At 36.7% G+C, this 17,766-nt stretch overlaps 1 protein-coding gene across 1 annotated transcript in view; it reads right to left on the reverse strand.

Annotated features, from left to right (window-relative positions):
- Ttc39b (tetratricopeptide repeat domain 39B) overlaps positions 1–17,766 on the reverse strand; it is a 121,663-nt gene that overhangs the window by 46,584 nt on the left and 57,313 nt on the right. The window contains exon 3 of the mRNA XM_026398588.2: positions 3,736–3,831. Coding sequence (XP_026254373.2) covers positions 3,736–3,831 — 96 coding nt within the window. The remainder of the gene's footprint in view (positions 1–3,735; positions 3,832–17,766) is intronic.

Consider the following 17,766-nt stretch of genomic DNA (forward strand, 5'->3'; position numbering starts at 1 on the left):
AAAAAAAAAAAACCCTCTCAGGATTCCCATTCCTATGGGTCTTCCTTTCCTTATAAAGACTCTCATGTCATATTAAAAAAAAAAATTTTTTTTAAGTAAATCTGTAAATTTTCTTCTTGTCAACCTGTCTTTTGTTATGAGAAGGCAAATGGGTTTCTGAAAGGTGTGTTGCCCAGAAATGAGAAAATTGAGTGACAAGTTGCAATTCGTCCACTGCTGGCTATAGAACCAAGGATATATACCTTTACATCAAGGGCACCTTGGGTATGTACCTTTACATTTTAATAAATGACAAACTGAAACTGCCCCACTGCCTGCCTCACAACCTTGTGTTGAGAAGCAAACAGGTATCTGTGGAGTGAAAAGTACCATGAGGTAAGGCAATGTTATTTTCTGTGCAGCCTAAAAATATAAGTACCATATGTACATAATTGCAGTCTGAAGCCTCACACTACTTTGAAAGTGTCTTTTTAGCTGCTCCACAATGTGTTTATAAGTGCTTGCTTTTATTGGTGCATTAGAAGGCCTATTGATTAAAAGCCAGCGTGGGAATTTTCATTATTTGTGGTTTTTTTGGTTTTTTTTGCAAACATTGATCCTACAATGGAAACACCTCAAAACTATTTCTTATATTTCACCTTCACTTCTTCCTTTACATCTATCTTTTAACTCCTTCTCTGACCACTTCCCAACTCAGAGACATGCACAGATTTACTTATTTAAAACAAATCCAGCAAGAAAGATAACTTTCCTTCAATCTTGGTTCTCTCCTACCACACAACTTCTCTGTGTAGTTTGGATCTTAAATGTCCCCCCGCCTAAGGCCCATGTGTTAAAGGACTCGTTCCCAGGGAGGTGCTGCTGGGAAGAGGTAGAGCCTAGTGAGAATCTGTAGGTAATTGAGGGTGCCTTTTAAGGGGATTGTGAGAATTTCAGCTCCCTCCTCACTCTCTTTTGCTGCCTGACCTTTTCTCTTTATAAGTTTATTATCCCAAGTATTTGTTTTAGCAACAGAAATCCCTTTCATAAGCAAGAGCTTCAAAAAACAATTGACATCTAGGATAGGGTTGTAGCCCAGTGGTAGAGCACTTGCCTAGCATGTATGAGGAACTGGGTTTGATTCTCAGCACCACATATAAATAAATAAAAAAATAAAGGTCCATTAACAACTTAAAAAAAAAAAGTTGACATCTTCAGCTGCTACAGGCTGGCACTATCCCAACTTTCTAAATTCCCTCCAAGATAAAGGTATCTGATAAACTGACTACAAAAAATGCAAAGGACACTTTTCAGCCTAAACCCATGCAGAATTCTCTGCTGACAAGATTCCAGAACTCACCCCTCCCACAAATTCCTTGCCTGTCCTACAGCAACTATCTCTGTAGCTCCTGCTTGAACTCTTCATTCCCTCAGCAATCCTTTACTGTCAGTGTCTTATAGTTCCTAACACCTCCATCCAGTCCCTTCTTTTTTGTTTTGCTTTCTCTTGATAGCATTTGCAGTTCATGACTTCAATGCTATAAAAGATTCCCAGTCTACAGATCCAGCACAGTGCTTTCTGTGCAAAGTCTAACTCTTATCCATTACTGCCTTAAGTAATTTTTATTTTTTTTTTACTACAGCTTTCTAACTCAGTGTTATCAATGGTGATATAGTACTTACCTAGGAAACTATCAAAAAGATTGGAAAAAAACTATGAGAGTGAAAATTTTATTTCTGGGGAAAAAACAAACAGATTTCCCTGGGGACACATAGAATAAAAAAGTAACGTGGGAGGCTGGGGATATAGCTCAGTTGGTAGAGTGCTTGCCTTGCACGCACAAGTTCCTGGGTTTGATCCACCGCACCACACACACAAAAAAGTAATGTGGGGGGGCTGGGGTTGTGGCTCAGTGGTAGCACGCTCGCCTTGCATGTGTGAGGCATTGTGTTCAATCCTTAGCACCATCTACAACTAAAAAAAAATTTTTCTTTAAAGTAATGTTGGAAATGAATGCCTTAAAGACATTTATTATTCTCAAACTTTTTTCCCACTTTTCAACGCCTTCCACATATTAAGAGAAATTGTTGCCCAGGCACAGTGGTGTCCACCTCTTGGGAGGCTGAGGCAGGAGGATCAATATCTAGTGAGAATTTATCTCAAAATAGAATAAAATAAAAAGGGCTGGGGATGTAGCTTAATGGTAGAGCACTTGCCTGGTGTGCATAAGGCATTGGGTTCAATCCCCAGTAATGGAGGGAAAAGAAAAAAAGACAAATTGCCAAATCCAGGAGTATAATAAACACCCTGGAAGACACCTGAAATTTCAAATGCTAAAGACCTACTATATAATTTTAAAAGTTTAATAAACCTGCAAGGAAGAAAGGATGGAAATCTTTTTTTAATGGTACTAAAACTGCTTTACAGTTTCCTTAATAACTCATAAAGAAACAACCTACATTTTCAATAGGTTGAAAGGAAACAGTAATGAGCAATTAAATATTATCTTATATAAAAATATCTAATGGAAGGGTAAAATATCATGATATTTAAGTTTAAAAGGTAGACAATTTAACAGTATATTTAATAAGATATCAATTTAAAAATTTAAAATTTCTATATATGAAAAGAAAAAAGTTTCAATTGTATATTTTATATTCCATTCTCTTCTTTGTGCTTTCTATAGCTCCTAAATTTTCTACAATAGACACACTTTTAAATCAAAGTTACAAGAAAATGTTAAAGAGAAAAATTATTGTAAAAAAATATTCAGTAAAACATTTATAATAATTAAATGTTAGTGTAGATGAGCCAGAAAGGGGGGTGGGGCACAAAAAAAGCGAGTAGCAGCTGTAAAGAGACTCACTCTTTACAGTGATTGACCCAAGGCACCAGTCTTCTACCAGGTTCCAGAAAGAGACCCAACACAAATCTCCCAAGTATAAAATTGAGGGTAGGTGCCCTCAATTTAAAGAGCTCAGTATATGACTTCCCCCAATTGGGCAATAATTGTATAAAGCACTGGCCCAAAAATGTGTGGCCAAGATCCACACCAATGAAAATTCCCATTCTCCTATCCCAACAAGAGGTCAAAATGTAATAATTTCTGTGCATGTCAGTCCCTAGCCAATTTGCCTGTCCACCACAGACACTTTGTCTATTCTTTACCTTGTAATAAACCTGCCCTACACACTATCTGTCTCTGCATCATTGTATACTTTTGCATTTGTACCAGGATAACTGCTTAATCTTAGACAATTATACCCAAGGACTGAGACTAAACCACAACACTCCAATTAACTCTCAACTTCTGGTAACGTTATAATTATATCAAGAAGCATATGGCTACGAAAGACTGGAATGAAATACAGCAAAGTCTAATAGTCTATTATAGTGGCTGCAATTATAGTTGATGTTTTCATTTCCTCCACCTTTCCCAATTTTGGCAATGTGGTTATATTATTTTATAATAAAAAATAATCATTAAAATTTTGAAAGATTAAAAAAAAAACTCAAAAGGAAGTTGTGCCCCCAGAAGTTGGATTTAGTTTTTTGGCTTTTCTAAAACACTGAGTCATTCAACAGTTACATATCCTCTTCTCTAATTTGTAAAATGGCACAGTAATTACCTAAGACCCTCCCAACCTCACTGGTTTGTTGAACACAAGGCACTTCGGGAATATCAGAATTATATTATCTAAAGGTTAGACTGTTTCTTCCCTGATCCCCCAAGAATGCCCACACACTCTTCTAACCTGCTTGAACTTGATGTTCCAAGCTGTCTGGATGCCCGTTTGGTATCATATGATGCAAAGTGAAAGCTATTTGTTGCCATATCTGGTTGAGGAGACCTGTGAATTTAAAAAGGCAGAGTGAGTTTTTTATTTTTTTGTCCTATGAGAAAAGTCTATAAGAATTCAAGTTCACAATGTAAGCCTTTCAATTATTTTGTACATATCACTTCCATTCTCATCACTTTCTGAAAATCTAGTAACACAAATCTACGCCATGCATTGAATATTCCTGAAATATGGCCCCAACAGACTGATCTTATTTTTTAATTTATTCTAATGCACAAAAGATAAATTGAAATCTCATAGCTTTCTACTCAAAGACCGCACTGTATCTTGTACATACCCTCCTAAATCTTTTCCCAAGTAAATCTACTCATTATATTTTTAATAAACTGTCTAATTTCCCATTCTATATATATAATAGCAAGCTGAAGGAACACACAGGTGAAGACCAATCAAAATCTTAAACTTTATTGATCCAGAGGTACCCTGTAGATACAACTAGGGGTCAGGTCCACTCAGAGAAGGAAACTTACAGAAAGTTTCAGAATAAGCCCTGTCCTGTATTATAACTGATACCAATCTTTTTCAGCTTCCACTCACCTAATAGCACACATTCCAATAAGAAGAACTACAGTTATCAACAAAAGGGGCAGAAAAAAGGACTACTGACTGTGCTAACTTTATGGAATCTTTTTTTTTAATTTTAAGATATAAAATGCCCTCAGTAAAAGTGGAGTATGATTATAACCCACCTTTCACATTTTCCAATTCCCTATAATATTTTATATTCGATATAAATCTTATCCTAGACATATCAAATTCCCTAAATTTTATACATCAGTCAAGGAAAGTCAAGGATCTTCTTAAAAGGGTAGTTGTATGTGGGGTCAGGGAGGGAAGAAAAATCCACAGATGAAGATAAATGTAGTTTGAAGGCTTATTCTCCAACACAAAAACTTTTTACTAGTAGAAAACAGAGAGCATGTAAATAAGTAAGACTGTAGAGAAGTGTTATGATTTTGATCTGGACTGTTTCCCCCAAAGCTCCTTTGTTGAAGACTTGGTCTATGATGCAGCAATGTTCAGAGGCAGGCTTTAGGGAAGTGACTGGATCATGAGAACTCTTGACTTCATCAATGGATTAATCCATCAATGGATTCATAGCTGAATGGATTATTTGGAAGGTAGAGAGAACTATGGGAGGCAGGACCTTGTTGAAGAGAATGGGTCCTTAGGGTATGCCCTTGGGGACTATTATCTTGTCCTTGGCCCTTCTCTCTTTCTCTCTCTCCTTCCTGGCCTCCAAGAGGGGAGCTATGCTCTGCCACAGCCTTCCACCATGATGTACTCCCTCACCACAGGCCTAGAAACAATGACATCAGCTGACCATGAACTGAAACCTCTGAAATTGTAAACCAAAATAAACCCTCCCCCTTTGTCTTTCACAAGTATCATCTCACAGTGACAAGAAGCTAATTCAAGCAAAGGCTGGAACTCTGCAGCACAAACACGACTCACAGGAGAAGCCCCCAGGAGACTCACAGACATATGGCTATCGGTGCTGAATATGCCAGAATTACTCTATCTGTCTCAGTCACTGTGTGGACTTAGTTTTCATTCTTATGTTCCTCAAACAGGACTCTCAACAAACAAGCAAAGTACAGGCATTTATCTCCACAGATGCACTAATGTACTGCAACTCAATGTGGCGCAGCACCTGCTTCTAAAGCTATACCCTCTGCAGGTCAGTCAGGTGCACCTGGATGGGCCACTCACATTTAGCACACTCACAGTATGTTTAGATACAGATCTAACTCATTCATTTAAACTACAGTATGGTATTTCATCAAGAACCTATTTTCCCATTTTATTTTTTATAAGAAATGTTTTAGACAAACAGAGAAAATGAAGACCATGCAGTATATCTGGAATCCATTTTTGTGTACACTGTGAACTAAATTTAACCCTCCTCCAGATAGACTATTAATAACTAATCCTTCAGCTTCCTGTTAGATTAGAAAGAAGACAAAAGTCAGACTGCAAGTCCTCTCAAAGAGCACTGCCTGACAGGCTCACCCAAGGAATATTTTGTTCTCTAAGGGATTTACCTCTGACTTGCTATTTACATTAAGAATTATACTCTGTAAAATGAGATGTTAACTTACAGATAATTTTGGTCCGGTAGATATGCAAATAATCTCTGTCTGAGGGGGTTATAGTTTTATTGCTGTGACAGAGACAAACCAATTTGGGATCTAACAAACCTTATTCCAATGCTTTCTCTTCAGATGCCCAAATATTCTTAGGACCAGTTTCACAATCTTGATGATTTCCTCAAATCTTTCCATGTGTTGATTTTGTAATTATTATTCTTTGACATGCCGTGTTATTCTGTACTTGCTGACACAGAGCAAGTTCCCATGTGTAAGCAAGACAGTTTCTGGGTATTCTCTTATTCCGTACCTGTCACAGTTTTCATTATCATGGCTCTCGGATAACTGTAAGCCAATGGGAGCAAGCCCTCTACTTTATTAAATAAGCTTTTTGGAGGAATGAGACCATTATTATGAAACCTTCACTTTTTTTTTAGTTGTTTACTTATTTGTTGTTGCTTTTTATTATTTTTTTCTTATTTTCATTCTTATGAATTTTACAATCAGTGACTGTAAGTTATGTTATTGGGGAATTCTGCAGGGAATTGTTGTCGTACAAGATTGCTTCTTCATATTGCTATCAACACATACTGCTGTGATTTGAACATGGTTTGAATCATAGGGTACCTATGATTACAGGCTCAGTCCCGAGGTAGCACTGTGGGATGTTGCGGAACTTTTGAGAGGTGGGATCTAATGGGAGGTCCTTAGGTCAAGGGGGATGTAAAATAGTTCAACTGCAACCCTGTGAGCTCTCACAAGACCACTGTTATCAAAGGAGAAAGCATCGCCTGCTGGTACTCTGTCTCTGCTCCTGTCAGGATGTGACTGCTCAACCCTTCAGAAGCTCCCACCACAATGTGCTGCCCAGCTGCTATCCTCACCACAGGTCAAACCAATGGGCCCTCACCTATCTGATCTTGGACTTTGAACCTACACAACTATGAACTAAATACACTTTCATTTTGACTCAATTACTTTGTTGAAGTAACATAAAGCTGACTAACATTATTCAAGCCTTATTTTCTTGTTAAAGGTTTTAGTATATGCACACTGCACTGATGATAATGTATCCTTACAAAATAGCCATGTTGGATTCTTATATTGCTCTAATTTTAGAATCTATACCATCAAAATAAGCATAGTCATTAAAAATTTAACTGAAAAAAAAATAATTGTTTGTTCCACTCCTGAGTATAATCTGAATATTATACTCACATGTTGTGGGGGGATGTATTTTTTGTAGAGAAAAACAGTATTATTTGGTTGATAGAGGCTAAACAAAGTAACATGTTTCAATTAGAAATATTATTACACTGGAAAATATGCCCTATTTTTTTTCTTTTTTGGTACCATAGATTGACCCCAAGATGCCTAACCACATTCCCAGTCCTTTTTATTTTGAGACAGGGTCTCATTAAGTTGCTTAGGGCCTAAGTAAGTTGCTGAGGCTGGCTCTGAACTTACAATCCTCCTACCTCAGCCTCCCAAGCCACTGGGGTTATAGACATATGCTGCCACATTCAGCTGGAAAATATGCTCTTATTTTAACTACTCTAATTATTATTATTATTATTATTATTATTATTATTATTATTATTATTTAGTTGTAGATTAACAGAATGCCTTTATTTTATTTGTTTATTTTTATGTGGTGCTGAGGATCAAACCCAGTGCCTCACACATGCTAGGCAAGTGCTCTGCCACTGAGCTACTGTCACAGCCCTTGACTACTCTAATTGTTTTGAAAAAGTTTAAATGGCTTGAGATAAAATTCACATTTAAAGACTACAATCAATATACTTTTCTTAATACAGTCACATAAGTTTGTAACTATCACAATATAACTTTACCATCTGTCGCCCAAATGTGTCCATCTATTAGCAATCACTCCATTTTTCCTATTACCTCTAGTCCTAAACAAACACTAAACTACTTTCTCATCTCTAAATTTGCCTTTTCTGGACATTTCATATCAAAGGACTCATACAATATGTGGTCTTTCATAATTAATTTATTTCACTTGGTGTGTTTTCAAGTTCATTTCATGTTATAGCATGTAACAATACATCATTCCTTTTTATTGCCAAATAGTATCCCATTGTTTATATATACCACTTTTTGTTTATCATTTCATAATATGTGGATTAGTTCCATTTTTTGGATATCATGAATTCATGTACAAGTTCCTGTATGAACACAGAATCACTATGTCATATGGTAACTCTGAAACTGAAGAATTGTCAAGACTGTTTTCCAAAGTGGCTATGTGATTTTATATTCCCCCCAATGCTGTATGAAATTTCCCATTTCTTTGTATCTTGGCAAATGCTTGTTATTATCCATTTCAGTGGCTACAGTGATATCTCATTGTGGTTTTAACTTGCATTTGCCTAATGACTAATAATGCTAAGAATCTTTTCAGGCACTTATTAGCCATTTGCGTATCTTCTTTGGAGAGACATCTATTCAGATACTTTTACCATTTTTAATTAGATTATTTGTCTTTTTATTATTGACCTAAAAACTGCTCTAATTTTTAATCACTAGGTAGAAGAACTATTTTCAAATGAAAAGGTCACAGCTATCTTTGCTTATACCTTTTCTCTCAATCAAACCATAATTAACAAAACCAATTAAAAGTTAAGTTTCTCCCCCAAAATCCAACACATCATGTCATATTCCTATACAAGAAGATAAAAGCTAGCCCATTTAAAAAAAAAAAAAAGAAGAAGAATTAAACAAGTTTTCAAAAGTTAAGAAAAATATACTTAATGTTCAGCAAACTTTTTCATCAAAGTTAGAATTTCTTCCTAGGGGAAAAAAGGAATCCATGTAGTGACCTGCCCTGGGTCACCATTTATATATCTCACAGTCTGAATGGTATCCACTGAAACCTCCCCTGGAAATCTATTGCTTAATATTACTAACCATATGAACAGCTTGTTTTTCTTATTAAAGAAAACTGCTCACCAGCCCCAAACTCTGCCCAATGGATGATCCTCTCAAACAGCCATTCTCATGGCCAGTGGTCAGAAGGGAGAGGTATTGCTGCTGATGATGAGAAAGTAAGAACAGTGCAGAATTCAACAGATACCCTGCCATGCTATTTTACTGTCAACCTTAATACCATTTTACCTGGCCTATCACCAATGTTATCAGAATCAAAAGAATATATTCCAACTTTTTCTCTCTGCTGTGATGGTGACCCTTTAGAAGGAAAAATTTAAAAAGCCAAGAACTGTCAAAGGGCAACATAAAGATATAATTGTTCTATTAAATGAGAAATTTATTAATGTTTTCTTGAACGAGAAATGGCAAATTGATAAACTAGATAATCTTGACATAAGTAACCTATGGTTGACTTACTACAAAGCTTTTCTCCATCAAAACTATAAAACTTAATATAACCTTTAGGGCTTGAGTAGGTTGAGATTTGCTGTACTTATGTTTCTCAAATTTTAAAAAATGATCACGTATTGTTTTTTTTTAAGAATTTTTTTTTTTTGAGAGAGGAGAGGGGAGAGAGAGAGAGAGAGAATTTATTTATTTATTTTAGTTTTTTTCAGCAGACACAACATCTCTGTTTGTACGTGGTGCTGAGGATCGAACCCGGGCTGCACGCATGCCAGGCAAGCGCGCTACCGCTTGAGCCACATCCCCAGCCCGATCATGTATTGTTTTAATCAATTTTTTTAAAAAAGACTATATATCTTGAACAATTTAAGTGAAAATTCAAGAAATATTAATTTAAGAAACTACCTTCTGATCATCTTCTATGTCACACATAACTCAAAATGGTTCTTCTAAAAATATACAAGAAGAACATAATTTATTATTTTTAGTCCTTTCCACATGAAGAAGTCAGAATACATCACTATCCAATGTGTTTCCAAAGTTATTTTAGAAATTTTCCAAATTTCCACAACTTTAACAAGTTGGTATTTAAATGGTGTAGTTTTCTAATTTCTCCTATTCTATTTCCTACATTGCTAACACACTTCAGTGCTATTTTAAGTTTTAAACTATAATAATTCTATTTTCATATTCCTGAATTATTCTCAAAATTATTACTTTATATATATTTACCATCTCAACCAGGTCTTGAATGTATCTACCTTTGATGAAAATTAACTATGATTTATTCTTTATTGAAGGAACTGCCCACACGGGAAGCTAAGTGGTGACAATCAGCAGGCACCATCACAAGTTCTTTAAAATCAGCCTCAATCACCATCTCTGGAGATCAGGAAAATGTAATACATGGAACCTGTGTGAATATCAGCAGGGTATCTGCCAAGTGTCCATAAGCCCTATATGAATGAAAGGGAGTAACAGGTTCATATAGACACAGTTCCCCCCTCACCCATGTAGGATACTCCAAGACAATGTCCGAAACTGCAGGGAGTACTGAGCCCTATATGTGGGTTTCCTATAAATATATACCTATGAGAAAGTTTAATTTATAAATTAAACACAGTAAGAAATTAATAATAATAACAAAATAGAATTATATAAAATTATACTTTAATAAAGTTCACATAAATATATGTAAACCTATGCACATACATACACATAAATTCCTCTTTGGACTCTAGTTATATTTTCAGACCACAGTAGACTGCAGGAAACTGCAGATAAAAGAGGACTAACGTAAGCAGACTCATAACTGTTTGAATAGCTTTACTCAAAAGGTTCTTCCCTTAATTCTATCCTGTTTTACATTTTTAGTAGTAACTGGGATTAAAATAGAGAAAATAAAATAAACCACTCTGCAGAAACCAATGAAGCCGGGAAATACAACAGTAAATGAACCCTAATCTAAAAAGATAATGCTCTAAATGGATTGGTTACATTTAACAGATTAAAATTTAATTTTCATTCATAAACATTTCAGAGCCCCGTATTACAGGCACTGTACCAGGTGTTAAGACACATAAAATCATCCTGTCTCTGCTCAGAAAGATGATATCTGAGTGAGAATAGATTATAAATTCCTGAATTTGAAAGATCCAACTGAATAAAAGCAGGATAAAAGAGATGTGACTTAGCCCCTCTAAGAGATGTGAAAGTTGTGAATTACTTAAAAGTAAACTGATGAACACAACAGAATGTTAACTCTGATCCAACTTAACTGCAGTATTATTAGAAATGCAGTGTCTAAAAGTTGGGCACGGTGGGCACACCAGTAATCCCAGTGGTTGGGGAGGCTGAGGCAAGAGGATTGCAAGTTCAAAGGCGGCCTCCGAAAAAATCGAGGCACTAAGAAACTCAGTGAGAGCCTGTCTGTAAATAAAATACAATCAGGGCTGGGGATGTGGCGCAGTGGACAAGTGCCCCTGAGTTCAATCCCCGGTACCAAAAAAAAAGAGAGAGAGAGAGAGAGAGAGAGAGAGAGAGAGAGAGAGAGAGAGAGAAAGAGAAATGTAGTGTCTAGAGTAAAGAAAAGTCTGTCTTAATTTTCTTTTAATTAGCACTTTTTTTAAAAAGTAATTGTCTCTATCAGAATACAAACTTCTTGAAGGCAACAATGTAACACAGCATATAGCACCATGCCTTGCAAGTGGAAATCTTCAATAACATCCTGAGGATGAACTGAATAAATGAACAAAGGAGCAACTGAAGAATAACACCACTCTCCTTTGTTCAAGACAGCCACATCTGGACTACCTGAGGTCTTAGACACACTTAAATGCAAGAAAAAAGAGTTGGGAAAAAAACAAAGGAAAAAATATAAAATCGCCCTTGTTCACTTGGAAGGTTCTAGTTCATCCTTCTAGTCCACCTCCTCTGGAGCTTCTCCTACTCTCAAATGATTAAGAAAAAAAATGTATAATGTTTATACAGACAGAATGATAAAACAAATGTAATCAAGTATCAAAACTGGATTAAGGGTATTCAGATATTCTCTGTATTATTCTTGTACTTTTTCTGTATATTGGGAATTATCACTGTTAGGGTTTAGATATTAGGTATTTCCCAAAGGCTCCTGAATGAGACAATGCAAGAAAGCATAGAGGTGAAATGATCAGTTATGAGAGCCTTAACTCAATCAATACATTAATCCTCTGATAGGGATTAACTGGGTGGCAACTGTAGACAGGCTATGTGTGGCTGGGGGAAGTGGGTCATTGGAGACATGCCTTTGGGATTTACATTTTGTCCCTAGTGAGTGGAATCAATCAATCAATCAATCAATCAATCTCTCTCTCTCTCTCTCTCCCTGGTGCCTTGTTCTCAGATACTTTCCTCTCTGACACTCTTCCACCAGGATGTTTTGCCTCACCTTGGGTCCCAAAGAATGGAATAGGCCATCATAAACAGAGACCTCCAAAACGGTGAGCCCCAAAATAAACTTTTCCTCCTCCAATTGTTCTTATTAGTTCTTTTGGTAACAGCAGCAAAAAAAGCTGACTAAAACAATCACAAAATAAGATTTTTTTTTTGAGAGAGAATTTTTTAATATTTATTTTTCAGTTTTTGGTGGATGCAACATCTTTATTTTATTTTTATGTGGTGCTGAGGATCGTACCCAGCGCCCCGCACATGCCAGGCGAGCACGCTACCGCTTGAGCCACATCCCCAGTCCACAAAATAAGATTTTTTAAGAAGATACCTCAGTGGCAAAGGACACAGATAGGAACAAATGATAGTGACCAGTAGATTTTTGTCACCTGGTTGACACCAATGGAGAAAAAGAAGCACTCAGTTCATGGGCACACCGACAGCCAGCAGTCAGGGGCAGGGAGGAGAAAGGCCAACGCAAAGACCACAAGACAAGGCCCCAGAGCAGACAGCACTTCCCATCCTGAAGCACCAGCCCCACAGTGCTGCCTCCTCTTCTCAGTGTCATCTTGGAAGGAGAGGGAAGGAAATCCCTTGATAAGAGAGATATAGGCCTTTTACTTCACTGGGCACTTATCACTTCCCTCTCTCCAAAAAACATGAGTCATTCAAAGATACTAAAATATGAACAGATGTAATATTTAATTGACAACTTAGCAAGTTAATTATTTTTCTGTCCTCAATGGGGATGACAGTTTTAGAGCAAAGTTAGAATAGCTGTAAAGAATAAAGATTCACATTCATATAAAACATAAGCCATTTTCATAAGAAAATGGAAAGTAGGGATTGCTATTTCTTTTGAAAAAGAAACTGATGCGATTTTCCTTGCCCATAGTCACAGCAAATTACCAATAGAGAAGGAAATTAAAACCAGAGCCAGTATCTTTTCAAATTCTTTCCTTAAGCAAAGCAAATCATACTCCCTCACATTATTTAAAACAAACAAAAATGGAATGTTAGATTGGCAAGAGATATGCACAGCTCCGATTTCATTTTCTTGGTTCTCTTTCCTGATCTTTTTTAAAATGGGGAAAAAAAAAAAAAGAATCCCTTTCCTATTATGTGACTCTTCTAGTAAAAGACTTCTTACCTGACGTAAGATTTATCCTTTCTCACCATGAAACTGCAACATAACTCTGGAGAATGTGGGCTGGGACACAAGGCAGATCTCTGGGTTGCTACCCTAGGTGTGCCATCACTTGTAAGCAGTGTGACTTTGGATCATCCCTTTACCCCTATGAGCCTATGTCTCCAACTGCAAAGTACAGGACATAAGACAATCCCTGCCATGCCCAACTCACAAGGATGTTATGAGGAAGAAATGCTTTTTTGTTTTATAAAATCACTTTTTTAAAAACATTTATTTTTTAGTTGTATGTGCACACAGTAGCTTTATTTATTCTTATGTGGTGCTGAGGATCGAACTCAGAAGTTGTGCTCTACCTCTGAGCCACAACCCCAGCCCCTTGGAAAATCACTTTTTAATCTGAAACATCACATAAATATAAGGGAACATAAGTGGTGGAGATGTTATTAGTAGAGATAGGTGATGAGAGCCAAGAACTTCCCACTGACAGACCATAATATTCCTGATGCTCAGCAGTCTGCTTAATGGTTCCAGCAGTCAAAGGATGAAGTTACTAACGCAGCATTTTGCCAATTTCATCATGTCCCTCCAAGTAGGAAGAAGAGAGCAACTGCAGGTTTTCAATGAATGGGAAGAAGCTGTTCATCATTAAAAAAAAAAAAAAAAAAAAAAAAATCACAACCTAAACAAGAAAAAAAATTTTAAATGGGAAAAGCAAGTTTTCCTTTAATTTACCTCATGATCTATGAGGGAAAGAAAACATAAGGACTGCCCAAAAGTTACTATGTCAGAATAGATAGTATGTTTCCCCTCTAGGTTCCTTTTTATTTTTATTTTTTATTTTTTATTTTCTTTTTGGTACCAGGGATTGAACTCAGGAGAATTCAACCACTGAGCCACATCCTTAGAGACAGAATCTCACTGAGTTACTTAGTGCCTCACAATTACTGAGGCTGGCTTTGAACTTGTAATCCTCCTGCTTCAGTCTCCCAAGCCATTGGGATTACAGACTACGCTACTGTGCCCAGCTCCCCTCTGGGTTCTTGTGGTAGGAGTTTATAACGCATCACAATATGATTACTGATCGTGTGTGTGTGTGTGTGTGTGTGTGTGTGTTTGTGTGTGTATGCACACACACACACATGTGCAGTATTACAGATTGATCCCAGGAGTGCTCCACCTCTGAGCTACATTTCCAGTCCTTATTTTTTTACTTAGAGACAGGGTCTCACTAAATTGCCCAGGATGGCCTCAAACTCACATTCTTCCTGCCTCAGCCTCCTGAGTAGTTGAGATTATGCAGTGCCCATCATATGGGTCTATTTTAGTTGTGATAAATAGCCTATGAACTTCTTAAGGATAGAAATGATCTTATTTCACAGATGCTCAGTGTTTGATAAATGAATAACTTTTTGTTGATTTTATTAGAACCTTTGAACTAAACAGTCTATCCTATATTTTATGTCATATGTGTAAGTCACAGAAAATACCCTGTAAAAACTATCACACAGATACTTCCAGTCACAAACAAGCAGCTTTCAGTAAATACAAGGGCTTTCCCTACAAACATCCATTAGGAGAAACAAATGAAACAGAAGGAGAAGCATATAAATACTCAAGTAATTAAGCTCCAGAGTTCAATCTCCTTTCAATGTATGGCTATTTTCAGTTGATAGGCTATATTTATTTAATCTGTGGTATGACGCAGGCACACAAAATGGTTTTGTTATACAGGATGCTAATGCCTTAAAATAAAACAAAACAAAACAAAAACCTAAGGTAAAATTAAGGAGGCAGGATGTCAAATTATGCTCTAGATTAGGTCCTGGTTTCCTGGATCATGGAAAGGCTCAAATTCTACCACGCCTACTAGCTAAGAAGATAATGACTTCATCCCAAACCACAAGAGAAATTCAACTCTTGATTCCATAATTCCCTGTTTTCTAAAATGCAGTCACCTGTAATAAGACATTATCTATAATCAGATATTCTATAATCCACTGTTCTAAAATGATCACCAAAGAAATCCATTCATACCACTTGAATAGGTCCCAAAGGCTTTCCACATCTGTGATGGAATATCAAAAGAAAAGTAAACCATATAAGAAATTCCCATCAAACTCATGTTACCATTTGGTCTTCCTCAATTTAAGCACCTACCTCTCTAGGGCTAAGTCAGATAATGTGATAGAAGGGCACTATTAAATCACTTCGTACCAATTAAGTCATCGGTATCACAAGATATTCTGGTTAATGATTTAAGGGGTCTCCAGTGTCCACAGACTTGTGCTGTCCAACATGTTGATCATGTCTTCAGTGAGAACACAGTAAATATTCTCACTATATATGTGGATAACATAAAGAAGGGACAATTCATATGAGAGACACCACAGTCAAGATCCAAATAAGTGTAAAAAGAGCAATGCCAGAAGGAAGAACAAAACTAACAACCATTTGTTACAATGTGTCAAAATGCATTGCACTGTCATGTATAACTAATTAGAACAAATTTTTTTTAAAACTGCTAACAAGTCAAATATGAATTGTCAAGTACCAGATGAGGAACCCACCTTAGCAAGGATTCAAATATGACTATTAGGGTTTTAGTTGAGACACTTAAGATGTATAACATATCTGGAAGGGGACTTATAATTTGGGAAATGTGACAGATTAGAGATAGCCATAAATTTTTCCTGTCAAGAAGTGGGGTCCATGGCTCTTCCCCTAAATTAGGTGGTCTCAGTGACTACTTAACCAATACAATAATGTGTTCATTTGGGGACTCAGATCTTTAAAACTAGTAATTTCTACTTCCCATTATTTGGAATATTAAAACTTGGAACTTAATTGCCATGCTTTGAGGAAGCTCAAGCAACCACATGAAGAAGAACAAAGCCTCTAGCCAACAGCTGTACTAAGTTCCCAACCAACAACCAGCACTAACTGGCTGGCCAGGCAAGACATCAAGAAAACGGATCCTTCAGTTCTAGCTGAACCACCTCTGGTGATTCCAAGTGGGCCAAGATGAGCCTTTCCTTCTGCAATCTACTGAAAATGTAGGCTCATAGGCAAATAGATGATTGTTATTATTGTTTTAAACCCACTAAATTTCACAATGGTTTGTTAAACAGCTATTGATAAGTAGCACAGACATAGTATACTGAGTCATGGGAAGAAATAACCCATTTGCATTCTCAGCTGACCCAGAATATACCCCAGACGATGTCAGGTTCTAGTATTCACCATCTAGAAACTATCACAGGTCAAATGCAAAGAAGTTAGAATAGTGAGAAATCTGAAATACATCACATGAGAAACAAGTGATAGGACTGAGACAGAACATAGAACTGCAAAAGTACACTTGGGACGCTGGGGTGAGCATCTCACATATCTGAAAGACTACTTTGTAAAAATACCAGAATTATTTTATCCTGGAATTAGTGGGTTAGGGGCTGCCAAGAGGTAAATTATATTTTGGTTAAGGAAGAATTTTCTAACAGCCTTTCAGAAATGGAGAGATGGCCTTGGGAGGTCAAGGGAGATCTTTGGCTAGAATATCTCTAATCTGAAAAGTTACTCTCTACCCTTACCAATTGTCAAATCCGAAAGAATCCTAACTTATACTGAAGAGGCAAGACCTTTGCAACTTTAAGCAACCAATTCTGTAAGGAATTGCTGATGCTGATGGGCAGCAATCTAAACCCAAAATTCAAGAAATCCTTGATTCTTCCCATTAGCATCCCTGTTTTAGGAAGTCCTTTTTCCATATTTCTTAACTGACCTGACACTAAAGCATAATCTTCCCATATATGCAGGCCTACTCTTTCTAAAATGAGCCAAAGACTTCTGTGTAAATGTGGTGTTAACAAGTGGAAAGCAAGTGCAAAATGTTAGGAAGATGTCTGGGCATAGGGCCAAAAAAACTAAGCATCTTTATTTTACATGATACATTATACCCAGAAGTGTACTAAGGTTTCAAAAAGAAGAAAATGAGGGAGCTCCCCCCCCCCATCAACCTAGGGTTAAGAAAGATAACACAAAGCTTCAAGGAGCACAGTTTTACCAACTTTGAGCATGACAGGTCATGGTCAACACTCTGAATGACCTTGGGCAATGGATTTAACCTTTGTGCACTCCTTTTCTTCATCTAAAAATCCAGAGTGGCAAGACTGTTGTTGTTACAAACTTGAGAAAACAACAAACAGATTAACAAAAGTACTTGGACTGATACAGAACAAATTTTTAAAAAGATGTAGTTCATTTCTTTTCCACTAAGGAAAATGATGACCCAGAATATATGACAAAACCAATTCCCTTCCTTTCCCACTAGACTGTGAGCTCCTACAAAGCAAGGTTCATTGCTTAATTCTTATCTAAATCCAGCACTTAATATAGTGCCTATCA

This window comes from Urocitellus parryii, chromosome 4 (assembly GCF_045843805.1).
Source record: "Urocitellus parryii isolate mUroPar1 chromosome 4, mUroPar1.hap1, whole genome shotgun sequence".
NCBI classification, from domain to species: domain Eukaryota; kingdom Metazoa; phylum Chordata; class Mammalia; order Rodentia; family Sciuridae; genus Urocitellus; species Urocitellus parryii.